The sequence below is a fragment of the Rhamphochromis sp. 'chilingali' genome (genome assembly GCF_963969265.1).
Source record: "Rhamphochromis sp. 'chilingali' genome assembly, chromosome: 19".
NCBI lineage: Eukaryota > Metazoa > Chordata > Actinopteri > Cichliformes > Cichlidae > Rhamphochromis > Rhamphochromis sp. 'chilingali'.
Window position 1 is genome coordinate 21,253,883 of NC_137946.1, and position 27,385 is coordinate 21,281,267.

The 27,385-nt window shown below is 38.7% G+C and overlaps 1 protein-coding gene and 1 long non-coding RNA gene across 2 annotated transcripts; one reads left to right on the plus strand and one right to left on the minus strand.

Annotated features, from left to right (window-relative positions):
- The first annotated feature begins 879 nt into the window (after positions 1 to 879).
- On the plus strand, positions 880 to 25,863 carry LOC308387273. The gene is made up of 3 exons (XR_013969912.1): positions 880 to 1,017; positions 3,128 to 3,169; positions 24,982 to 25,863. It is a non-coding gene; the product is annotated as an uncharacterized lncRNA (long non-coding RNA).
- On the minus strand, positions 11,354 to 20,285 carry LOC308387272 (uncharacterized protein). Its single transcript, XM_080867221.1, has 3 exons — positions 19,987 to 20,285; positions 12,921 to 13,090; positions 11,354 to 12,841 (listed from the first exon to the last, which is right to left on the minus strand). The coding sequence occupies exons 1-3, from the start codon at positions 20,061 to 20,063 to the stop codon at positions 12,747 to 12,749; spliced, it is 342 nt and encodes a 113-aa protein (XP_080723347.1). The 5' UTR covers positions 20,064 to 20,285; the 3' UTR covers positions 11,354 to 12,746.
- Positions 25,864 to 27,385: the final 1,522 nt, after the last annotated feature.

Here is a 27,385-nt window from a genome sequence, read left to right on the forward strand (position 1 = left end):
GTGAAACCAATATAACATCTCCACATTCACAAATATACATTTCTGACATTCAAAAACAAAACAAAAACAAATCAGCGACCAATATAGCCACCTTTCTTTGCAAGGACACTCAAAAGCCTGCCATCCATGGATACTGTCAGTGTTTTGATCTGTTCACCATCAACATTGCGTGCAGCAGCAACCACAGCCTCCCAGACACTGTTCAGAGAGGTGTACTGTTTTCCCTCCTTGTAAATCTCAGATTTGATGATGGACCACAGGTTCTCAATGGGGTTCAGATCAGGTGAACAAGGTGGCCATGTCATTAGTTTTTCTTCTTTTATACCCTTTCTTTTATACCCCGGAAGGACACACCGTCGCAGCGAGAGGGCGTCACCCGTCACTATGGCAACCTAAACAAAACATAACTGTACAAATGAACCCCGAACAGCCCTGACCCGCTACATAGCCCCCACCTAAGGGGTCAGTCGTCCCCGACGACCCCATTACCCCACACAAAGTCCTGCAAATGTCCAGGTGCCTTCTTTTGGCGCACCGGCCGGTGACGACCGGCGGGGGAAAAGTCACTCGGGTCAGAACATGGGGTGCCACCATCATCCCACTTCTGACACCAATGTGGCGAGCTCAGACAAGGAGGAGACAGAGGTGTCGTTTGGTCTTGCTTCCCGTGAGCTATCCAGGGAGCACAGCCGTTTATTGACATCTTCAGAAGAACACTGCCGCTAGCTAACTGCTCAGCGCGGCAACCGCACAACAACAACAACACACAGGGTGCCCTCTGACCCCGGAAGGACACACCGTCGCAGCGAGAGGGCGTCACCCGTCACTATGGCAACCTAAACAAAACATAACTGTACAAATGAACCCCGAACAGCCCTGACCCGCTACATAGCCCCCACCTAAGGGGTCAGTCGTCCCCGACGACCCCATTACCCCACACAAAGTCCTGCAAATGTCCAGGTGCCTTCTTTTGGCGCACCGGCCGGTCACGACTGGGTAATTATGTCATTGGCATCGGTGAGCCACTGTCAATATGTGACATATTGAAATTGCATTTGAATTTGCGCTTGTTTTTTGCTTTCACTTTGCAATCGCGCGAACTGTGTATAGCGACAGCACTGATTGGTGAGTGATGATCATTTGCGCACCAATTCCTCTGACATCGTCTTATCAATCGTTAGCTTACTATGCAAACATGACAAGTGAAATCTCCCGCAGGAAACTTAAACATGTGAGAGGTTGATCGCGCAGAGAATCGCTGACCGTTATGTGTGTGTGTGTGTAAAAGCAGCAGGATATATATTTTAGTTCTGCTGAGCCAAATAAGACAGGTCAGGGTGAAGAAGTGACAGCCAAAGAAAAGCTTACCACAAAACGGAAAAGTTATGACAAATCAGACTATAAGGTAAAAAGAAAGTGCAGCTTTATGGTTTCATGGACAAAATAATTTCTGTGGCTGCAATATGACGAGCTATATAACCGGGGCTGCACATAAGTGGTCCGCAGGTGCGCGTTCGCTGTCAAAAAAAAAAACAAAAAAACGCGCACAAGATATGAAGTTGCAACGCGTGTTTGCATACATAAGATTTTCTGGAGGAGGACAGACATTTGTTTAGAACTCTTAAAGATGTCGAAGAAGCAAGCTCCTTTAAGCAATTACTTTGGTGTTCCTCCACCTCCAAACAAATGTCAATAGGAGTCCGAACCACAAAAGAAGCACATATTCTCGGAAAAGTGGTTGCAGGAGGTGAGCTGGATTCAAACAAATGATGAACGCACAGAGATGTGGTGCGGGATGTGCCGTGAAAATCCCACTCTAGCGGGCAAAAACAGTGCTTTTTATATGGACGCAAACGCGCGTTGCAACTTCTTATCTGGTGCGCGTCTTTTATTTTGACAGCGAATGTGCACATGTGAGAAATGCAAGAAATGCATTATTGCTCAGTCTGCAATATCTTTCCCAGAACAAACACCAATTGCAAATAACATACTGAAAATAAACCTGAAAAATCTGTTTAGAACAGCGTACTATGTTGCAAAGAGTGAACTACCACTGGCAAAATTTAGCAGACTTGTCTCTTACCCGTGACTTCAGCGGAAATTTCAAATTCAGGATCTGACACAGACTGATTCATGTCCTACACAGTTCTTACAAGTTCATAGAAATTTCTGTTCAATTAGAACCAAGTATTTGAGTTGATGATTGTAATTTTTATACAATGTTGTAATTTGTTTTTCAACAATTTTTTGATTAATGTTTTGTTTCCTTTACAATAGTATACTTTAATGTATAATATTGTAAAGGAAACAAAACATCAATCAAAAAATTGCTCTCTTTTTTATTCGGGCTACTTACATTTATTTTGGGCTACCAAAAACTGAAGAGTCCCTGCCCGAAGGGCTACCAGGGATTTTGAAATTTTGAGAGCCCTGAGATATATTTATTTTTTTAATTACTTTTGTTTCAGCAACATTAAATTTAAAAACTGTACTTTTGAGTTAAAATATATATTTATAATTTTAATAAATGACAAATTAAAAAGGCATGAACATTTTTTTTATATCGAAAAAATATCGAACCGTGACACCAAAGTATTAAACCGAACCGAACTGAATTTTGTGTATCGTTGCACCCCTAATACATATATATATATATATATATATATATATATATATATACACATATACTTTATATATATATATATATATATACTTTATATATACTTTATATATATATATATATATATATATATACTTTATATTATATATAATATAAAGTGTGGCAATGCCATTTCTGCAGCTGTTCATATCTGACATTTTCTTTCATGTTATACTGTTGACAGCAGATACACACTGCGGTGCATGGATTGTCTGAGTATTCATGACTTGTTGTGGCGTTGAACAATGTCAGTAGGTTGTATTGCACATGACAGCTGACAAATGGGACTGTGAAATAAGGTGTGTACATGCAGATGTCTTAAATTACTCAGTGAGGGTCACAGTATTACCTGACACTTTTTCAAGACTCCAGCTGTAATAATATCACATGTAATTTGCATCTTTTAATTGAATACAAAGGAACCTTAGAGTAAATAAAATAATTTTTGGTCTCTTTCTGTGCCGTCAGAGAGAAGAGAGGAGGCTGCCAGGCAGAAGCCAAGTGAGCAAAGTGAGTAAAAGGACATGCCAGCATGTGGTGAGATGATGAAGGGGGGAAGGGACGTTGTTATGAATATAACTCAACAGACACAGAATAGAGTACTGAGTGTGCAGAAATTTGGACTTGCAATAAAAGAAAATATTATTTTTTATATTGTACAAGTTTGCTTGCAGGTTTTGGCTCTTCTGTAAAAGAAATTGACAAATGGAGGAGATTTATACAGTCTTGCAAAAAACTAAGTGCAGGATATGATTCAATATCTTGTACTGAATGAACAATTTTTTAGCAGTTATATCTTGAAATAATCTTCTGTACAACCTTTATAAGTCTCTCACATTGCTGTGGAGGAATTTTGGTTCATTCGTCTTTAATATATTGCTTCAGGCAAGTTTGCAGGCATTCATTTATGCACAGTTTTCTTAAGGTCCTACCATGGCATTTCAGTTGGGTTGAGGTCTGGACTTTGCAATTGATTTTTTTTTCTTTTTCAGTCATTCTGCTGTAGATTTGCTGGCGTGCTTCTGTTTATTGTCTAATTGCATGAACCCAATTTCGGCCAAGCTTTAGCTGTTGGACAGATTACCTACTACTTTGGTATACAGAGGAGTTCAAGCTTGTCTCTGACTGCTAGGTGCCCAATTTTTGTGGCTACAAGGTACAAAACTTGACCGTTTGTATGTTGCTGATATGCTGTGGTGCGTTTTCACCAAACATGGTGCTGTGCATTATGGTCATTGATCCAGAAGTCTTGATTTGTACAAATGCAACATTACAAAATTGAGTCATGCCGCCATATTCCTTTTATAGAGAAGAGTCTTTCTTCAGGCAATCCTTCCAAAGAAATCATGCTTGGCTAACAAATGCATTTCTTTTGAATTTTTGTTGTATTTGTACATGAAAAAAAATTATAATTCCTTTTTAGTTGAAGCAAGACTTAGGGTTTATATACATAAAGAACTTCTGGTTAGCTGCTCTCTGTTATCATTTTACTGTCTCAGAATATTATGTAGACACAAGCCTTTATGAAAAATACTATTTGATGTGTTTTTGGCTCTTAGAGTAGAGAACAAATTTTGATTATTAAAAAAAGACAGGCTACTGCTTCAATGTGTGAAAACTCTCAAACAGGAGCTAACTTCTGGTTATGCTGCCCATTTATCTGCATTAGATACTGTTGGTGGAAATTGCAGTTTTGTTGCTGTACCCTCTTGGTTAATGTTTAGTATATGCATAATATATTTCCTTCTCCCTGCATTGTTTTAAAAGATTTTCTTTAAACCAGCCTTGTCATATCGATTTAAAAACAAAGTAGGTTCTTACTGCTCATGCTGGTTTTTTTTTCTTTTTTCTTTTTTCTTTTCCAGTTTCTTTTCCCTTTCATATGAAAAATGTTTTACTAATTTGTGTTGCTCTCTGAATGCTCAGACTATAAATCATTCTTTACCTCTCTGTCTTGGACAACAACAAAACAGTTTTTGCTGAGTCAGTTCCACAACTTCTAATGTTCACTACTCTCATTTTTATTCCTGCCAAAAACTAAAATTTACTAACATTTTTTACCTCACTAAAAGCAGCCTCACTGGAAACTCAAGCTGACTTTTAAAACATTTTGCAGCGGTACTCACATCCACATTTTTTCCACTCATGATCAGATGAGCTATAGATAAACATTCATGGAAATTTATTTGTGGAGCTTTCCTTTTACAAAACCTGAGAATCAGTGGTGTATGAAGCTGAGGCAAATGGCTTTTTGAAGGATTCTTACTTTGCATAAAGGCCTTTACATATGAGACTAATTGTTTGGTATTCGTTCACTTTCTGACCTTTATCACCCTCTGATTTCTTTTCTGCATGTTGTGCTTAGCTTACTGTTTGCTGAGTGGGAACCTCCCACCAAATATAATTATTTTTACTCTTTTTTACTCTTAGATTTTTTTTGCATTTACAGTCAGCAGCTAAATTTGTATGCATAAATAAAACATGCCTGTAGCAGAGCAACGTTGTGGCAGAGAATGACACATAGTGGCTGCATAGACACTGAATTTACAGAACATTTGCTTGATTTGATTACTTTTGGCCCACTGAATAAAATATAGAGCAGACTAAGTGGAGAAGTAAAATTTATTAGCCTTGCATAAGAGCACTTCTGGTGGGCACTCTCCTACCTTTAATTATTTCAGTCCAGCAAACAATAACAAAAACAAAACAAATATTTGTTTGTGGAAAATAGGGCTGAACGATATATCGCATTTGTGATAATATCGCGACATGATCAAGTGCAATTTTCTAACCGCAAAGGCTGCGATTATACTGCGATTATATTATACAATTCATGGGCTGCATCCTCCTGAGGCCGCATTTGTAGACCGATTACGTCACAGCGACGCGCCGAAGGCTGTCCAAATTACTACCATATCCCAGAATTCATAGCGCGGCCCAGCCAAACTCCAGTTTCCAGCAATGGCGGCCGCTACTAAGTTTTAAAATTACTCATACTAATCTTTCTGGGTCACAAAATAAACTTTTAACATATTTTCAGGCGAGAAAGTAGTTGTGTAAACATCAAATATCTGCTCGGTTTATCAAGATATCCCATATTTGCAAAAGTGCTTCGACGTTTTCAGAGGCGTCTGCTACCCACCAGCTCGACAGCTAGCCGGGAGCTCGAGGGTTACTGATGCGGCCGAGAACGGCACAACTCCCGGCACATCATTTTCAGATCACCGCGGAGTTTCGCTGCTCGGGTTAAACGTAATATATAAGTCACTTAGACAACCTAAAAATGTTATTGTTGGGCTTTTTTCAGTGTTTTGTTTGTTCGTGAGTAAATCGGTTTGGCTGAGATTAAAGTTATTAGATTAGATAAAATAAAACTTTATTAATCCCCCGGGTGGGTTCCTCCTTGGTTTTCACACAGCTGACTAAACGTCAAACAGAAAACTTATTAAACAGAAGTATGAGACAGTCGAGAATTTACACCAGTGTCTGGTTATATTTTAGATAGCAAGAAGCAGACGGCCGAGTTTATTAAACTCCACCGAGACAGCGGTGACGCTAATCAGAAGGCTAGACCGTCCAATTTCACGCCTTTAAACTTTAAAGGCGTGTTTGTGTGTGTGTTTATACAATTGCTATTATGTTTGCACTTTATGTGTAATGTTACTGACTGCAGAGATCAGTAAGATGTGTGTATTTTTTATTTATTAGTTTTATTTATTTAATATTATTTTTTAATTGAATGACTGTCTAGTAGTTCACAGATGTCGAAAAACTGAGTGTGGTAAAGCCACTGATTTTTTTTATGTATATTTCTGCAATCTGCACATTGTACTGACTTTCATTTTAATGTTTACACCAGGGTTCCTTGTCAGCACTTTATGCTCAGATGTTTGTAAGCTAAAAATAAACTATTGTGTATGTTCAAATATACTGTTGTGATTGAAGAAGTTAAATAAAAATGTCAGTCATCAATTCATGCATCACCTCATGTCATCATAACAGAGGTCTGTCTTCCAGGAAAGAACAGTTTAAAATTAATGTAATATAGTATTGGCCATACTATATGATGTATTGCTTGTCTTTGTTTAATAATACAGAAGACAAATACCTTAAAAAATAATCGCATATCGCATCGCAATCGCAATATTGGGGCAAAAAATCGCAATTAGATTATTTTCCATAATCGTTCAGCCCTAGTGGAAAAACAAATGCTGACCATCATAGGTGCAAATATTGAAGGTTATATAGTACTGTTCAAAAGTCTTGTGCCACTCCTCATTTATGCATATTTTGCTCCAAGGGGCCAGACTTTTTTGCAACACTTCTACCCCTTTTCTATTAGTACCTACTCAGGTCGGCTCAGAACAGCTCGACTCTGTTTTTATAGTTTTCCATTAGGTGGTAGTACCTAGCATCAGGTACCTTTTTAGTACCTACTCTGCCGGAGTTCCAAGCGATCTGACACTAAAATGCAACGTCAACAGACTGCCACCAACTGGCTAGGCAGTGGCGTCACTCAGTGAGTCATGAGAGCATACCTGGCAACGAAGGAAATGGCTTCACAAAGAAACCCAACACTGTGGTCCCTGAATCTGACAAAAAGCTATACACCAAGCAGCAGGTATACCATCGCCTTGACGTCCTTCATTGTTGTGACGTTAGTGTTGCATATAAATGACATCACAGGATGTTCAACTATGTTGCTATAACAACCCCACACACATTAGGTGATACTTGATTGTAATGGAAAACAATTGAAACCCAGTCGAATTGAGCCGAGTAGGTACGAGTGAAAAAATCACTTGGTATAGCTAAATCTATCACTATGGTTCCTGGTTCCTCAACATTTGAAAAGTATATAAATTATACTTAATGTATCTGAAATAAAAAATAGGCAGAATGGACCTTTTCAGAATCATGTATTATGTGTACATTATTCTGATGTTGAACCAGGAGATGATTTAATTACCCATACACTGCTTGGTACATTTATAATAATAATGCAATAGTAAATATATATTTTAGAATCTGCAAAATAGAAAAAAAAAAAGGTCACTAAAGCTTTAAAATAAATGATGCAGCTTTCAAAGTTTAGTATTGCATCCAAAAAATACTGGAGTACAGCACAGCAAAAGTCAGACAAATGTAAAAATGCCATGTGTTTACCAGTGTCATTAGAGGGATCCGTGTTGAAAGTGTGGGTGTCTGGGCATGGCAAGATGCAGCGTGTTGTGGAGCATAAACTAAATGAAACCAACAAAATAGCATGCAGACACCAACGGGCATGAGCCAGAATGAAAGAAAGCAGAAACAGCTGGACTGGCTTTTACCTTCGTGGTGTGCACCAAATCAGCTGATTACTGCAGCTGAGCTTTTTCCTGTTACCTTCAGGGATGCCAGATTAGTCAGAGCTGTTTAAACATTCCCACCGACCAGCAGTTAGGCAGGGGCTGCTGCCAGCCCCCTGCAAACTAATATCTCACCTGACATATGCACAAAACATAATCAGTCAAAGATATTCATAAGCAAATAATAAAAGTAATACTTCACATTTGTCTTATATAGTCAAACTGCAAGGTCTCTATCATCAATAAACCAGGTACCTGGGAGAGTGGGGTTTTCAAGCCAATTCATTTTGCAATTAGCCACCTGTTCAGAGGACATAATGTGAGCAATTTTTGTAATTTTCTGTTTCTCATAATTTCTGTCAGTTTACTTATCCAAAAAAAGAAAGCAAAATGTATGTAGCCAGTTTTTTCCCCACTATTATTATTATTATCTCAGTGGCCTTTTGCACAGAGTGCATTTACCTCAGATGAAGTCAGTGAAATACAATGATAATATATTGAATGCTTATTTCGCTGCACGACTGAAGAAAACTGAATTTTAGTTAAGTGCATTTAATTTAGATTAGCCATATTGGAGTTATTATTGATAGGCACATCTATCTTCATGTGTTCATTTAATATATAGTCATTAGAGAACAGCAGGGATAGGGATTCTTTACCTATCTGTTGCTCTTTCCTAGACGGTTATGAAACTGGAGCAGAAATAGTTTTGCTGTTTAGTTTTAGAGGCCTTATCGAAGTCATAAGTGCAGTATCATATTTTATTGTAATACTTTACAATAGCAGTGAAACATACAAGAAATCTAATTGACTTACAAGACAAACAACAGTGGCAAAATTAGCTAATAGTCCTCTAAATGTTTTGGCAGAATACAATGTTGCTATTCAGTAAGTAAAAAGTGTTCAATGACTGAGACTGATGAGAAAATATCAGATCTTCTAAGAGCCAAATGTTGAGAGTTGGCTTACATTTGCACCCTAAAAGTTAGCATCATGACTTCCTCTATCACAGACTAATAAGTACAATCTCATTCTCAAATTGTATTTACACGATATAACTGTATTCAGTCAATCAGATTCTGCTATATTTTCATAACATGTCAGTACAGGCTGTGTCCTATTTTAGAATGAAAAACCGTGAATATATGCAGATGGTCCATTATAATGACTTGCAGACTCATGTGACTCTTGGCTTCTACTTGAGGCCAATTGTGAGCACAAATATTCATGCATGCCTGAACATTCACACCCAAATTTCACAAGTATGAATCCATATATGCATGCACATACAGTCTACTGCATTCAAGCATATACGATAATGGTTGGTTTATCCATGAATTTCCCAGCCTCTTAAAAACATATTCTTGACTGTACTTCCTGTTTTTACCAAACTGAGTGTCTTATCTATCCTCCCAGATAAAATGTCTCTTGTTGCCAAACGTCCCAATATGTGTCGGTGCAAATCAGGTTGATTGGGGATAAACTCAAAGCAAGTGTGGATATGCATGATGATGCTCTTGAATATAAAATACTGTATATAAGATACATTGATAAAAGAACTGCCAGTAAGTAATAGGCTACATCCTTTATGAGAGTGTAACTATGTATGGATTGCAATAAAAGCTTAAAACATAATTACTTTGGCATGTGCATACATACACCGTTTTGCCCAAAGGATGTTTCTAACCATGTGAGCTATTGTAGCATGCATTATAATTAGCTAATACACTTTCTACATATAGTTAAAAATAAGACTGTTGTCAATGTCTGTATTTTGGCGAGTCAAAATTATTATCTCAAAATGTTATTGTCTCAAAAACCACTGGGTAATTAAGCCCAGCAGTTCAAAGCCCTGCTGGGCTTAATTGCAGCCTCATGGAGCAGCCAGGATTGCTGTAAATATAGTCCTATTTGCAAACTATGTCTGAAAATCATGGAAGAGACTCCTTAAAAAAATGTGAATCCCATTTGATCATGTGTTGCCAAACAGAAAATTACAGTCCTCGAGATTTTACGCATATCTGTGGGTAATACTTTCAATTAATGACATGGTGATAGACGGCACATCGGTGTTCGAAATGATCGACTATTTTGTGGAGAGCAATTTTTCAGTAAAAATGCAAACGGTGCACGATGCTGGCCCCACGCCGAGCAGTTGTTTCTTGTGGATTCACTGACTTCACAGCCAAAAATTCTAAATAATAATGAATTTTTGGCTGTGAAATCAGTCAGTAATTTACAAAGAGTAAAATGCATAGAGTGGGAGTTAGAGTTGATACGAGCTGTCTCATTAAACCCTGTCTGACTTTCATTCACATTTCTGGGTTCTTAACTTGTTTTGTCTTCTGATTTTTGTTAGAAATGTAACTGCTGCCTGGATTATGTTCTCTGGCAATGTTTGTTTTTCGCAGCAACAAAACATTGGCAGAGCTGCTCATCTTTGTTTGTGGGCATACGTGTTAAGGGCCTTCACAGTAACACAGTAATGTAACACATTACAGTTACAGTTATGTTCTTACTCACATTACAAAGGTTCTTCGGTTATTTGCATGGCATGTGAGCTAGTGAAAAACTCAGTGATTTTAAAGCTGAGTGTATGCCGACCCTGTCCCTAGCAAACCCTAGCATGCTATCCTTAACTTGTAATTATGGGACAATGCATTTCAAGTCATTTTATGGAATAATGTGAAAGTAATGTAATGAGTAGTGCAACTAATTACTTTCTCCAGTGAGTTATTAAGAAGCATAATCCACTACTTTTAAGTAACAGGTGTTGTTGCTGTTTTTATATGTAATAGCTCTTTATACAAACATAATAATAATTGAAATGGTATATGTCACTGATGGACCTTTTAGTGAAGTGGCATTTATTATAAGTTATTATAAATGTATTTTAGGTAAACCCAGTGGTGGTGAATGTGAGAAATACAAACCATCTGGTGTCTCTAAGAGAACTGCAAATACCTTTGCTCGAGGCATGGGCATGGGTTGACCTTCAGCTAAAAATATGTGTGTGTTAAATGCTCCTGATTCTCTCTGACCACCCAGCTCTTAAGCCACCTGTGACCCATGTAAACTGTTGTACTTAGCTGGGCACCAGATGTCCTGTAAGCAATGTTGAAAATAAGAAAATAATAGGCAGACACCGTTCACAGAGACTGTTTACTTTATATTAACATTACACACATTATATAAACAGTTTTCTGGGAGAAAGTGTTTTTTTCATGTCAGAGGTTAGTTGAGAATGGCCAAACTACTTTGAGCAGAAAGGATACCAACAGTATGCAACCACAGATTGCAAAAGAGCATCTCCAAACATACAGCTCATTAAACCTTGTAGCAGATGAGCTACATTCAATTCAAATTAATTCATATAGCACCAATTCACAACAATAGCTAAGTTAAGGCAGTCTTTAATTGAAGACAAAGACCCTACAATATTAGGGGGGAAACTCTAACAATTAGATTATCTCCAAGAAAAAGGCAAACGCGAGAAGGAAAAGTCCCGTTTAATAGCAGGATAACACTAGCAGAACCGAGCTCAGACAAAGGAATCATCTGCTGCAACCAGCTGGGGAGTTAAGGGAAAGAAAAGAAAAACAAAAAAGGTACAACATAGGGAGGAAGGAGAAGGACACCAGAAGATTTCCTGATCTGATAATTCTTGATATCTGATGTTACGTTCAAATTGCTGGGCCAGAATTTGGTGTACCATATTTTTCGGACTACAGGGAGTGCAGAATTATTAGGCAGGTTGTATTTTTGAGGAATAATTTTATTATTGAACAACAACCGTGTTCTCAATGAACCCAAAAAACTCATTAATATCAAAGCTGAATGTTTTTGGAAGTAGTTTTTAGTTTGTTTTTAGTTTTAGCTATTTTAGGGGGATATCTGTGTGTGCAGGTGACTATTACTGTGCATAATTATTAGGCAACTTAACAAAAAACAAATATATACCCATTTCAATTATTTATTTTTACCAGTGAAACCAATATAACATCTCCACATTCACAAATATACATTTCTGACATTCAAAAACAAAACAAAAACAAATCAGCGACCAATATAGCCACCTTTCTTTGCAAGGACACTCAAAAGCCTGCCATCCATGGATACTGTCAGTGTTTTGATCTGTTCACCATCAACATTGCGTGCAGCAGCAACCACAGCCTCCCAGACACTGTTCAGAGAGGTGTACTGTTTTCCCTCCTTGTAAATCTCAGATTTGATGATGGACCACAGGTTCTCAATGGGGTTCAGATCAGGTGAACAAGGTGGCCATGTCATTAGTTTTTCTTCTTTTATACCCTTTCTTGCCAGCCACGCTGTGGAGTACTTGGACGCGTGTGATGGAGCATTGTCCTGCATGAAAATCATGTTTTTCTTGAAGGATACAGACTTCTTCCTGTACCACTGCTTGAAGAAGGTGTCTTCCAGAAACTGGCAGTAGGACTGGGAGTTGAGCTTGACTCCATCCTCAACCCGAAAAGGCCCCACAAGCTTATCTTTGATGATACCAGCCCAAACCAGTACTCCACCTCCAGCTTGCTGGCGTCTGAGTCGGACTGGAGCTCTCTGCCTGTCACGGCCCAGCGGCACGAGGGAACAAAGATGGACACAGGTGCAGAAACCAACCCGGAAGCGAGACGGTAGGGAACAAATGATTTATTTCCGCCCACAGGCAAACAAAAGCAAAAGCAAAGCGGCGCCACCACACTCGTGGCGCGTAGGATTATTTACGATAAAGAGGGCGACCTAGACACCTCTAGGAGACGGCTGAACAGCAGAGGCAGCGGGGAGGTAGAAACAGGACTAGGCAGGGGCCGGGGCACTGGAATAAGAGGAGATCACGGTCAGTGGGATCCAGCAGACAATCAACGATCCTCCACAGTTGAATTGAGTTGCCTTACTTGGTTTCAGGTGGAGGTGACAGGTGGGGCGGAAGCCCGGAAGCGGTCGAAGCGTGGGGAGGCAGGCAAGTGAGTGGTGGGCCGGCAGGCCACGTCGTGTTAGCAGCAGGCAGCCCAGGTCCAGGAAGGCGGGAGTGAGGGAGACAAGATCTCCACTCCAGGTGCTACCTCTGAGGACAAGAAAGACAAGTAAGACATCACACAGCGTCTGACAGAGTTATGATGCTCCACTCGACTGACATGGGGATAGCAGATACTCAGGCGATGAATGGTTGAGAGCGCAGGTCTGATATACTGCTGGCATGATTGCTCACAGGTGGTCAGCCAGGGAGGAGCAACCGAACTCCGCCCAAAGGAGGAGGGGCCGCTGTCGGAGACCTGCAGGTGCCCACCCAGACCATGACACTGCCCTTTACCAATCCAGCCACGGGCCCATCCATCTGGCCCATCAAGACTCACTCTCATTTCATCAGTCCATAAAACCTTAGAAAAACCAGTCTTGAGATATTTCTTGGCCCAGTCTTGACGTTTCAGCTTGTGTGTCTTGTTCAGTGGTGGTCGTCTTTCAGCCTTTCTTACCTTGGCCATGTGTCTGAGTATTGCACACCTTGTGCTTTTGGGCACTCCAGTGATGTTGCAGCTCTGAAATATGGCCAAACTGGTGGCAAGTGGCATCTTGGCAGCTGCACGCTTGACTTTTCTCAGTTCATGGGCAGTTATTTTGCGCCTTGGTTTTTCCACACGCTTCTTGCGACCCTGTTGACTATTTTGAATGAAACGCTTGATTGTTCGATGATCACGCTTCAGAAGCTTTGCAATTTTGAGACTGCTGCATCCCTCTGCAAGATATCTCACTATTTTTGACTTTTCTGAGCCTGTCAAGTCCTTCTTTTGACCCATTTTGCCAAAGGAAAGGACGTTGCCTAATAATTATGCACACCTGATATAGGGTGTTGATGTCATTAGACCACACCCCTTCTCATTACAGAGATGCACATCACCTAATATGCTTAATTGGTAGTAGGCTTTCGAGCCTATACAGCTTGGAGTAAGACAACATGCATGAAGAGGATGATGTGGACAAAATACTCATTTGCCTAATAATTCTGCACTCCCTGTATAAGGTGCACTTAAAATCCTTTAATTTTCTCACAAATCAACAGTGCGCCTTATGTATGAATTCTGGTTGTACTTACTGACTTCAAACGGATTTTATGTGGTACATAGTGCTCAAAAATCTTTTTAAAAAATGTTTTAGTATGACTTTGGTAAGCTATGAAGCTGCACCGCTTGATGGATTCTTGCATTATGGCTACCGTAGTCAGGAGCCTCGCAGAGTAACCTGGGTCCTAAATTCCATCCGCTTCAGGTCCCAAAGTCAAACGAACACTGAGAATTACTGAGAGCTAAAAACTCTTTATTCTTTCATCTTTAATAAAATGATCAGTGCTGCTGCTTTACCAGGCGTAACACTCAAGTTTAACATCCCGGCAACCATGAAAACTGAACTTATTCAATTTAACTGAGTTAGAAGTTAGCAGGAAGTTAGCTTGCTAGTTTCCACCTAAACATGATATACCATGTTCAGACAGATATTAATGAAAACATTAAAACGTACAGCTCTGCTATCACTTCCAACATAAATGAAAACAGAAATCTAAACAGCAGTGACTTGTGCTATGTGATTGCTAGCGGTACAGCTTTGTTAGCATAACATAAACACAGTGAAGATGGAGGATGAACGCTAACTTTTTTCCACTTGATAAAAGTTAACGTGAGGGTTCCCCCCATGGTTATGGACAAATGCAATCACATGGCAGGATGCTGTAAATGGGTCAAACTTCAGTCAGGAGAACAACTGAGATATTCCATCCACAATACAAGGTTAGTCATTAATATACTGCAACAACATGGGAATAGAGCAGCTGCGAGAGAATTCAACATGTATGAATAAATGGTACGGAAGTGGAGGAAGCAAGAAGAATGAGTTGAGTAAAGTTTGACTTATCTAACTGTTTTGTTTAGCTTAATGCGCCTTATGTATGAAAACAGACCCGTTCATAGACAGTGCGCCTTATAATCCGGATATTTTCTGGTCACAATTTGACCTATTAGTATCAAATAAGCATTGCTTAAATACTATGGCCTACCCAGGAATTGTAGCTGACCATATTCGTTCCTTTGTGACCACAGCCAGCCATTTTCTGATGCCGTCTCACAAACACACACACACACACACACACACACACACACACACACACACACACACACACACACACAAGAACACCTGGAAGCTGTCCAGTACTATCACTTTTATTTACAGGCACTGCGTTGCTCCACAGGAGAATTTGTCTGAACTGGGCTGAGCTTGTTTGAGTAGGAGCATTCTTATGTAAGCACCTGTACAGTTTCTACTTGTCACTAAAGTAGCTGCAAAGACCCTTACCACGGCACAGAGAGCGAAAAGATAGACTTAACCTTCTACAAAGCCAAAAAGATGTTTTAAGCTATAGCAGCAGTGGTAATATTTTCGCACTTTGTGTGTCGAGATAGTAAGAATATGTTAAAAGTCTAAAGCGTAAAAAAAAATGTCTAAACATGCCTTTGGCTTAGTTGAGTTTTAAAATAATGATAAAGGATGTAGCCTTCCTGTCACGTGACACCTGGGATAGGCTCCAGTCCCAACTGTGACCCTTGGATAAGCTGAATAAAATGGATGGATGGGATAGTAATGCTAATAATCACAATTATATTAAAATACTCACATATCTGCTTTTTAAAATTTTTGTTTGTCTATTTGTGTAATTATATAATATCTCACTACATAATAGGGGTTGGCATGTTTTTGTTTGTGCACATTCATGGAATATGTGTTACAAAATAGCGTCAGAGAAAACACAGATGAAGATAAAGCTCATGTTTTCATTTAGCACCACTCTCTCTTTCTCTCTCTGTCTTACTTGCTTTCTCCATCTCTGTCTGTCTGTGGTTCAGCCTACCAGCACAGACTGTGTGACCAGCGACAGTGAACTTTAACATGTGCTGACAGCTAATCAATAGCAAATAGTGTTTTTTAGCTTTTAGGAAGAACTATTTATAACAGACTGAGCCATCACTCTCCAAAGCAAATCAGATATTTCCATGGGATGGACCGAATGTTGCATAGCCACATTTCACGAGAGCGTGTAGATGTAGATATATTTGCCTGGCATGATCAGAATATATATTACAGTTTTGTTTTTTGTTGATGTTTTTTTGGCCTATGTAAGGGACTGTTAAAGTCATCTAGAAGCTTGCTTTTTTAAATTCAGCCATTTAGCCATTTTTCATGAATTTCATTGCTGAATTTTCATTAGTGTCCTATCTCAGACAGTTGGGTAGCTAAGCAGTATTTAAGGAAATGTTCAGTTTTTGTCCTTGCCTTTAAATTTAGATATGATAATGAGAAGCTATGATAAATCAAAGTCTGTAAAATCCATCCCACATTGACTCTGCTTTTTGCGTCCATTCATGCAGCAATATTCCTCTGGAAAAATATAAATGCGCATGTGCATGTGGGTGGACATACCATGAAGACAGATATGTCAGGAGCAGAGTGATAATGCTATTTTGATGCAAGGAGACAATCTACTGATTGAGAGAGAGAGAGAGAATTACCTCAGTGCCTCATCGTCAACATCCCTCCCTCTCTCTCTCTAGCCTTCTCCCTCACACTAATGCACGCATACTTAACACCCCACTCTTTCTCGCTCCATCGCTCCCCTTCGTCCTTTTCTACTTCTCACCCCTACTTTAAGTCGTTTCCACTCTGTTAATTTCCCCCTGCAGTACTTCCCTCACTCTTCACCTCTACCAACCACTGTTGTGGCAGCTGTCATGTCACCTCGTTTCACTAAAGAAGTGACTCTTTATAATTACCAGGTGGACTAAGTCAGAAATCTTATACGTGTTGACATTAATGCTGATGAGGAGTGATATTTGTTTGTAGCACCAGCCTGCGTATATCTGAGCCATCCACTCAGCCTTACGAAGAACCAGTCGATTTGTCGATCGATTAGCCTGCGAGTAATCCAGCTTCTGGGACAAATGGTGGAAAACGTTTTATTCTGTGCCCAGTCAGCCAGGCGCTACAAGCCTGGCATCAGCCAATCAACCAGCAATTTAAATCCCAACTGAATAGTGCTGTCTAACTGCTGTCGGTTAACCAGTAAACAGAAAATGTCATTCACTAATCTCACAGGAAATATGGTGCACAATAATATGTCAAACACATGCAAGTTAACTGTGCTAGATGCCATTCTGTCCAGAAATCCATCAGCCAATTCAACCTGTCCACAACATATAGTATAGCCAGGAAAGTCCCAAAGAAATTGTTAATTCTCGACCTCTGTCTCTCTGCATCTACATGTATGATGAACTCAGTGTCCTCACATGAAACACGTAGCAACAGAAAACAACTTCAGTGTCAAAGGCAGCACGCTAACTCTTGTTTCTTTTTTTTTCATTATAATGTACTGTTGCCTTAAATTTGTAGTCTGTGTAGAACAAAGGAAATGCAAGCATAGTTAAATAGTCCCTCTGCATCTTGTGTACTGTTGCAACATAAATCACAAAATCACTGAATTAAGTAAGACACTTCCTTTTTCAACCACCCGTCAGGCAGGAAATTTGTTACCCAGACATTCAGTCATGCAGTACTAGCCAGTCAGCCGACCAGCCAAACGTCATCCAGCCATCCAGTCATCATCTCTGCTGCCTGCCCATTAAACTGGGTCAGTATTAACAAGACCCACGCCACTGCTGCGAGAGCTCCAGCCCCTGAAGCTGACTCCCTGTGACAGGGCTATGTTACATAAGGAAAACGCGGAGACTGTGGAGCCAGCGAGGCATCTCTGATGGATTTGTTTGTTTGCAGAGTGTCTCTGGTTCAAGATGCCTCTGCAGTTTAGGCAATTCACCAGCACATTTAAAAGGGCGGCCGCAGAGAAAACATCCATGGAGATTAATGCTGCGCTGTTGTGTCAGAGCGAGCATTAAGCAGCTCTTTTTTAAAAAAATAATGAATACAGCACAACAGCTTTTACAGAGCCTTAGTGAACTTACATTTTCTCTGAAGATATTTTTAGCCATGTTGGCTCTACTGTGGGCAGTTTCTGCCTTTGAGGTTACTAAATATGAGAATGGCGATTTGGATTTGCAGGTTAAAATGAAATTCTATAGAGACAATAATGATCCCCAGAGGATGTTTGGTAAAGACTCTGCTGATCTACTTTTTCACTGTGGCAGCAGTTATTAAAATGATTCTATGGCATTTTCTAAAGGTCTCTATAGGCTTATCCACTAAAATCAGAAATATTAAGCTGAATATGTCTTGCACTAAGAAATATATTAACATATACTAAATGGTTTAGCACATATTATTATACAGACAATTATTCTCCCCAAAGGCAGAGTCCTCATTAGTTTGTTGTTCTCCTAAACCCCATCACACGGCTTATATTCCTGAGTGAAGTCAACAACAGTAACAAACAAATAAAGCAAACTTTAAAAAAGCAACTGAAAGTGTCATTATCCTATATGCCTACTCTAGGGTGTCTTGAAAGATGATTTCAAAATAAAACCTATAAAAGCCATGTGACATTAAAGCATCTTTGTGTGCAGATGCAGAAGCTTGCTAGATGCTAAACTTCCACCTGAGTGTTAACCACCACAGTAAGGATTTTTTCATGTTAAATTCATAGTAGGCTGACACAAAGTGCAAGCATTTAAACCTCTTGAGTGTATGATACTAAACATCTGTGTTAAAAACAGTTAAAAATTAAATTGTATAAGTAATCCTTCAGTGAATAACTGCATACATAAAATGTTAATAATAGATGGACTTAGATGCTAACTCTCTAATATTAAAAGCACTGAGCAGTTTTCACGTCTCACAAATGCTATATATGTGTGTGTGTGTGTGTGTGTGTGTGTGCGTGTGCGTGTGCGTGTGTGTGTGTGAAAAGTATATGCTAGATCACATGAAGACAAATCTAATTAACTCTAATTCTGACATCTTTTCTTTTGCATATTCTTTATCTTTGGTCATCAGTTACATGACTAAAGAAATCTCACCTCTTTCATTTTTGTACCTGTGTTCCAGAAGCTATCTTAAAATAGCTGTTGGATTTGTTATATCTACACAGGTCTCTGAACCTACTGCTGAACCAGCACCTGAAACTGTCCCCATCATTACTACCTTGTCAGCAGCTCCTTTAATAGTGTCTGCGGCCATTACAAAAGAACACAACAGGGATACAGCCATGTAAGAGTCTGCCATCACAGTATCCCTGACAATGAAACGTTATGTTTTGCACTTTATATAGAAAAGTGTGGACTTGCATGGTTAACAAAACTAAAGAAAGCAAAGCAGAGGTGCTGCTGGAGGGACTGCCATTAGGAAAACAAATATAGATTGCAGTGCTGCAATATTCAAAGGAAAATTTGTGTGGAGAGTGAAAGGAAAACACATGAAACAACAGATATAAAAATATTATTTCATTGCATAAATATATGGAAAAGGAAGAATTACATTTTAAAGAAGGAATCCACCATAAAGTGGCTGCAAAAGGCAAAGACCTATGGGAGGAAATGAACCTTAAACCCATCCTAAATATAGCACTGACGTGTGATGATAATGCCTGAGCTGCTGTGGCAGAGCCTAAGGCCCCTCTGCCTCCATGAACTCTCACTGGTCCTGAGACCTTTCTCCTCTGTTTCTATAAAAAACTCCAAATACACACAATGGACACACAGAGACACAGACCAATAGAGATTTATGAATTTGCTATGAGTATTGCATCCATGCACATGCATTAACAAGCACAAGCATAGTGTAATGCCACTACCACAACAACGCAATTGAAATAGTAAGGGAATATATTCAACCACTCTCTACACTCACATAAGTCAGGGATACAGATGTTTCACTTTAGATATTTCACAAAAATATTCCATGTAAATACAAAATGCTGGTTTTCAATGATGGTTTCATTTAGTGAGGAAAAAAGTCAAATGACCGAATCACCTTAGCTGGCTCCTTTTTGATGTGAGGACTAGCGGCTGTACTCTGAGCCTCTCTTGGAGGGCTGAACTTCTCACCATATCTCAGCCGCCCTCCAGAGAAAGCTCATTCAGAAATCTCATTCTTTCAGTCACTATCCAAACCTATCAGAACCGTAGGTGAGAGTAAGGATGCTGATCGACCGGTAAATCAACAGCTTTGCTTTCATTCTCAACTCTCTCTGTACCACCAGTACAGCGTCCCTCTGTTTCTGTCCTCCGATCTCCCGCTTAGCTCATGCCTTACTCGTGAATAAGATCCCAAGATACTTGAACTCCTCAACTTGGGACAGGATCTCATCGCTGACCTGGAGTAGGCAGTCAGGGAGGCATGACTCTCCCACATCATTCCCACAGTTAAATTAATAGGCAGTGACTATAGCAAACGATGAGTCTGTTGGTTTGTAAGTTAATTTGGTACATTTGTTTCACTGCACTTCATGACACTACACTGTATTTTAAATGGTAACACATTTGGTTTACATTTGTTTGAGTTATTTGGCTCGCAATAATCATTTTTCCCTTCTTTTTGGAGCTACCTGTCTGCTGCTGCAGTCCTTCCTGGTTTAAGTAAAACAGAAGGCTTTGGGTCAGCTGGTTTAAATGCAGAAGCCAACCAAATGAACTGAACTATGACTGCATGGGGGGAGAACAGTGAGAATGAATGTGGTTTTTCATATTAATTTTAATTTTAATAGTAAGTTTAATCTTTCCTGGATACAGTGAAGTCCAATTTTTCCAATCTTTGCCTCTGCATCATTTGGCTGCTTGGTTTTGTACAGATACACACATCTAGAAGCAAATCTCCTATAATAATTTATTTACACATCATCATTTACCTGATGAAACATATTTATTTATTGGTTTATTCATTTGTTAAATGCACTCATGTTGTTTCATAAGACAGTAGGTAGACAGGCTATTTTGACATGAAAAAAGTATTTTCAGTACACAGATTAAACACTAGTGTATGTTTTTTTTTTCTTTCAAAGTGTATTTTCTGTTTGGTTTGATATTGAAAAACAAAATAAACTTGAATATTATAAAAAGAAACCTGTAAGTAAAATATCTGAGGAGCATCTACTCACAGCCACCTGCATGCAGTCTGAAGTATGAACAGCTGGTGGTTACTTTCTTTATCAGACAAATTTGAGCCTAGAAGGATAAAAGCATAATAGCTACAAAATTAAATACACACAGACAAATATAGCGAATTTTATCTGTATTTTTTAGTATTATACTTTTATAAATGAAACTAATTTGAGTGGAAGGTAGACTTGTGTTTCTGCATTGGAAGGAGCTTCTATGAGTCATATTTTAGTCAATAAAACAACTCAATGAAAACCACTTTACTTGTCTTACAAACAGATATTTGTACCAGGTGTTTACACAGATTAATCTAACTGATCATGTTGAAGATGTAAAAATCAATAAGATCATGTAGTGCATATTTCAGACTTTAAAAAAAAGGCTTCCACTATAGATAAATTCTACTAAGTCTTATTTTGATGGTTGCATCCTGTTAGTTCGGTACTCCAGTTTAAAGTGTATTCTGCATTCTTATATTAGATTAAGAATATACTAAAGCAGCAAAATGATCTTTATATATAAAGCTGTGGTGTTCATTGCATCTCTGAATCTGAAGCTGATCTCTGTTTCACCTACAGTGAATGTGAGATTCACTTCATACTGTATAAGATTCTGAACTAAAAGCACACTGAAAAATTTCATGTTGCACATGAGCATTTGGAAAGCTTAAATTTGTTGGAATGTTAAAAGAATTCCCAAATAAAAACACAGCACCGGATAATAAGAGAGAGACTGGAAAATGTATGTAAAAGTGATATTTCAAAAACATGGAAAACAAAAGTCTCTCAGTTGGACTACCCTGTTGTAAAGCCTTTGGGCCGTTTCCCTTGAATGGTTTTGATGTGTTTTGGTGGATGACTGCCAAGCCGAAAGATAACTGCCATTGAACCAAACAAACTCCTGATGTGTGACAGGGGAGGCCAAGCGGAAACAACGCATCAAGTGCAAACCTCTGACTTAAAAATAACTCACTTGGACTTATTATTTCTGTTCTGCTCACTTAAAAAGGCAAAGATAATGATTTCACCAGTAATATAAAGCCAATGAAAGATAAATATATTAAAGATAATTATATCTATGATAACATATATATTAAATTAAACTAACGCCTGCCATTCCAGAGGTTAGATTAGCTCAAATAAATAAATAAATAAATAAAATTTAGCTCTCAAGTGGGCTTCTCCCACATCTAATAGTTAACACATAAACTGCTGAGTATCTCCCACTTCAATTATCACATAGCACAAACTTTGACTTGGCATGGACGCCTGGAGTGTGTATTGTGTTGTGACTTCCTCCCTTCCACCGCATAACTGTCAACACACATCTCTGTCAGGGAAAAAAAGTCCAGATTCAGTGCATTTCCGTTCTGCGCTGCCATGGCTAGCAGAGAGAGATTATGACGGTGCATCACTTCAGGGGAGGGTGATCAGCCAATCAGACTATAACCTGAGTGATCGTGTTATGCTGTATGCATCTGCTCATGTGCATGAGCAGCTGTGCTGTAACCCTGTGTGCACTGTCGGTTGACCTTGGAGTCTCCCTATGCTGGCACTCAGGATGTGACTCCACAAATAACTAGTGCCAACCATTGATTACCACTAGCACACAATGCTGCACAATACAGCAGAGAAAAAGGACAGGGACAGAGATATTGGCTGCACAGTTAACAGTTATTTCCCCGTCTCTCTGTGTGACTGTCTTTCTCTCTCTCACTTTCCATTACTCGCAGGCATAGCAAATACAATATTGGTTGGTCAGTCAGTCGTACACTATCAGGTTGTTTGAGCAGCACTGTCAGAAGGCATTTAAAAGCCACGCTTGGACCAGTGAATCTGAACAAAAGATGTTAGTGAGCTCTATTGAGCTTTATCTTCTCTGTAGCCAGCTGCCCTTCTCCAAAGACAGTGTCTTAATCAGGAAATATGGAGGGTAAAGGAATTAACTCGGTTCAGAAACAAGACTTAAATCTTTGCAGTTCAGCTGATTTCATTAGTGTCCTAGATCTCAGCCTACTGGCTCTCTGTGGCCATGTGAGGTCATATAGATGAATATTAAGCAACCAGCCAAACTTATATAATTTATAATCTTCTTTTACTACTAACCTACAATCCTTAGATTTATATTTAAGCTCTTGCTGGCAGTCATTCCAAGGTCCCCTGCAATGTTTACAGACACGTCCTCCCTAATTTCAGGAAGGCAGGCATGGCTGTAATGGAAAGTGACACTATCTAGCCAGCACTCTTACTTGCTGGAGGGCATTTTAAAGCTGTGGCTGTGGCCGTAGCCACCAAGATGAAAGTCCTGAAACCAAAATGCCTGATTATTTTCACATGTAAGCAAGGAGCTGCACGTTTACCAGTATGCTCGAGTGTTCTTTTCATTCTCAAGAGACTGGCAGCAAAGGATATGTGACTGTGGGTGCTGTTAGATCTTAAGGGAGAATGTACGGTACCATGTTTGAACTACTAAAAGCAGTTTCGCTATTGAGCCCAGTAGGACTCTACCGTCACAGCTATCAGTCTACAAAAGGGATGACAAAGTTTAAAATCCCTCGCTATAATCATTTACTCAAACGCACTCGGTGTATGGTGAAATTTTAGTATTTGTTTTTGTCCATGTTACTCTCTCTGATGGTACAATAGTGCTTTTTGTACGGCTAGAGAGAGCAAATAATGATTTTTTTTTTTTCAAGTAAACTATTTGGACTTGGATTAAATTATTTGAATATATACTCTCGAATATATACTCTGATATACTCTCGAATATATACTCTGATATATCTATATATCTATATATATAGATATAGATACATATCTATATATATATATATATATATATATATATATATATAGATACATATCTATATATATATATATATATATATATATATATATATATATATATATATATATATATATATATATATATATATATATATATATATGCTCTCCATACATCCGTTTATATCATCCAGTCTTACGACATAGTTTTATGACTTTAGGGAATGCTCAGACTGACAATAGAACTGTGGAAGATTGTTGTTTTTGCACAGCGGGAATCTCCAGATATGGAAGAAAACCATTTACAACATTATGTGGCAACACTGGCTGAGCAAATACAATCACAAAGTACAAGACCTTGTAGCTTTTAAAGCTCTGCAGTGTTCTGACATCTGAAAAGCCTCATGGATTATTTACTCAAATGGGACTTCCTGACAAGGGCATGGGTTCGGTTTTAACATTGACAGGAACACTGTTTTAGTCAAATACCAATATACATAGTAGTGTATGAACATGCTGTCTGTGTCTCCCACAAAGAGACATAGACACAAACACACACACAAACACACACAGCACTATAAAAACATTTCTTTATTTCAAGAATTTGGTAACTTGCCCGAAACAGCAATTGTAGGTTGCCACATTATCTAGTCAAGTCCTCCCTTTTCCAGAACAAATAGTTATCACAAAAATAGGCAAGCATTTTCAGAAAGGACGCAAACACAACAACATGCATAGACTATGGATGAGGACAGACTCTTAAGAATATTATTAGAGATGATGAAGTTACTGAGTTGGTAGCTGGGGCGAAAAACGGGGTACACCCTGGAGACGTCGCCAGTCTGATGCAGGGCTAACAAAAACAGACCACCAATTGCATCTTTTTGGACTGTGGGAGGAAGCTGGAATACCCGGAGAGAACCCACGCAGACACGGTGCAACCATGCAAACTCCACACGGAAAGGCCCCGGCTAGATGAGGGAGTCAAACTCAGGAAATTCTTACTGGATTTAACTCATTAAATTTATGTTTAAAACTACACCCAATCTTCTAATACATGCTGCTGTTTCTTTTTGAACTCATTGCAGAAACCCACCAAAAGCTGCCAGTTAAGAACTGCTCTGCAACACGGAGACAAACACACAGCTGGATATATTACATGTGGGAGGAAACCAGCATATCTGATGGGAACTCAGAGATACAGCCAGAACACAAAAGGCTTTTTTGCGAGGTCTCCTCACTTTGCTATTGTTGGTAGACTCTGAAAATATTCAGCATTATGTAAATGAGAGCAGGATTATATTGTTCTCAGAGAGAGTGATGAATGGTATTTTATTTGAATGCAGTCAAGACAACAAACCAGGCAAAGCCCACGCCATTTATAATAAAATCATCTTTCTGTTGCCACTTTACAGCAAAATTTAATCCATTTTTTTCAATTTCCATTTTATTTTTAAGCAGGAGAACCAAAGTGCAGTGAGCCCGCGGAGAAGAAAACACCATAGAAAATATACTCAAAATGGATGAAGTGAATTTACATTCAGAATGGTTAATTTCCTGAATGCAGAAGGTGCCGTTCTGTCTAATTAAAACTGATCCTTACTTATTTACTCAAAGTAATTAAGCACATATTTGCTGAAGAGCTTTCCTCTCACAGGGAAGAAATAATCCCTACAAACACCGCATGAAACAGCCCCCAATTCCCACTGATGACTTTAAATGCAAGAAAGTTGAGGAAAGATGGTTTTTGACTGATACCAGTGGAAAGGAAACACAAATTGGTAGTAAAGAAGGAAGGCCTTAAATAGATGGACAATGTAGATTGGGAGACTCGACAGTTATGATAGACGTGGATATGACACACTACAACCAGTTTGTTGTGCTGAACTGTTGCTGTTTTAATAATAGGAGACATTTTCACAGTGAGGTTGTTCAGTTAGGTTGATGCTCAACCAAACTGCAGCCCTGAGGTAAACTACACCAAATGACCAACCATCTTTTATGCACTTCTAAAATTTGCAGCTAAAATATTCCAGTTTGTTGTTTCTCCAAACCACACTGAAGACTCCTCTTGTTGTACTTATATTTAAATAAAATCATTTCTGTTATGGTGATAACAAAAGTCGAATTGTTTGTGTCTATGTGCGCACTGATGAGGGCGCTCTTGAGAAATTAATTCAGCCTAAAATCCACAAATTCAGAAGTGTCATTTAGATAATTTTCAGCCTTTTTGCTTTTCTATTTTCATTCATATAATAAGCACAGAAACTGACAGCACAACTCATCTTGAAAAATTCTGAAATAACTCAAGTTTTACAAGCAATGTGCTTGATTTCTATATCAATTTTAAAATTGTAAGAGTAATGAAAAAAAATAATGAAAGTTTTCAACTAAGAATGTATATCCGTATTCATGTTAACCTGCAGAGGGTAAGAAATGAATCCAATGTGGCAAAACTGACATTTAGAGGATTGCTGATTTACGGCAACAACACCACACCGTGATGGAGCCCTCTGAAACAAATTAAAAAGAGCCAGCTGTGACCCTCTTATAAACTACAATGAGCACGTAATTGAGGTGTCAACCCATAGCTACTCTATTTTGTTGGGCGAGACATGAAAAATGTCTGAGTAACACCTTAGCAAAGTTTTTTTTCCTCGTGTAGATTGACGTATAAAACACAAGATTTCATTTTACAGTATTGCTTAATCAATATGTAAATAAAACTGAATGTCAACAAAGCATAATCACAAAAGGAATGGTTGTATTGGTACAGTTAGTAAAGAAATGACTTACAATATGGAAAACCCCCATTCATCTTGTTATTTTTAAAACAAGCTCCCCTTGGGGACAAGGCAAGAAAAGGAACGAGATATTACACATACTACAAGTGCAATATGACTGTGGAAGACTTTTATCATGCATGAGAGAAAACCACAAGTCACTATACGAGGGGTCAGCAACCTTTCACATCCAAAGAGCCATTTGGACTCGGTTTCCACGCAAACGAAAACACTGGGAGCCGCAAATACTTTTTGACATCTAAAATGAAGATAACACTGTATATATTGTTTTTTACCTTTATGCTTTGTGTGAACAACTAAGGTGTGTTGCTTATGAAATCCTTGAGAATGACAGTCTTCATTAATCCCATGCAAATGTACACCTATCTGGAACAATCCGGACATATTACAAAACAATAATATGATAAACTTTCCAAATTGGAGTTGCAAAGGAATTAAATACTTGGAACATATATTGGAAGGAACAGACTTTATTTCATTTGACAGACTAGTTACACAATATGGGATCAACAAGAAACGATTTTTGGAATATCAACAAATTAAATCCATAGTAAAAAAGAAATTTAATCCCAGTGAAGCTGAATTACAAACACCACCAAGTGTGGTACAATTTTTTAGTCTAAAACCCCCCAAATTATTGTCTAAAATATACAGAACACTCTCTAAAATAGATGAATCAATATCCCTT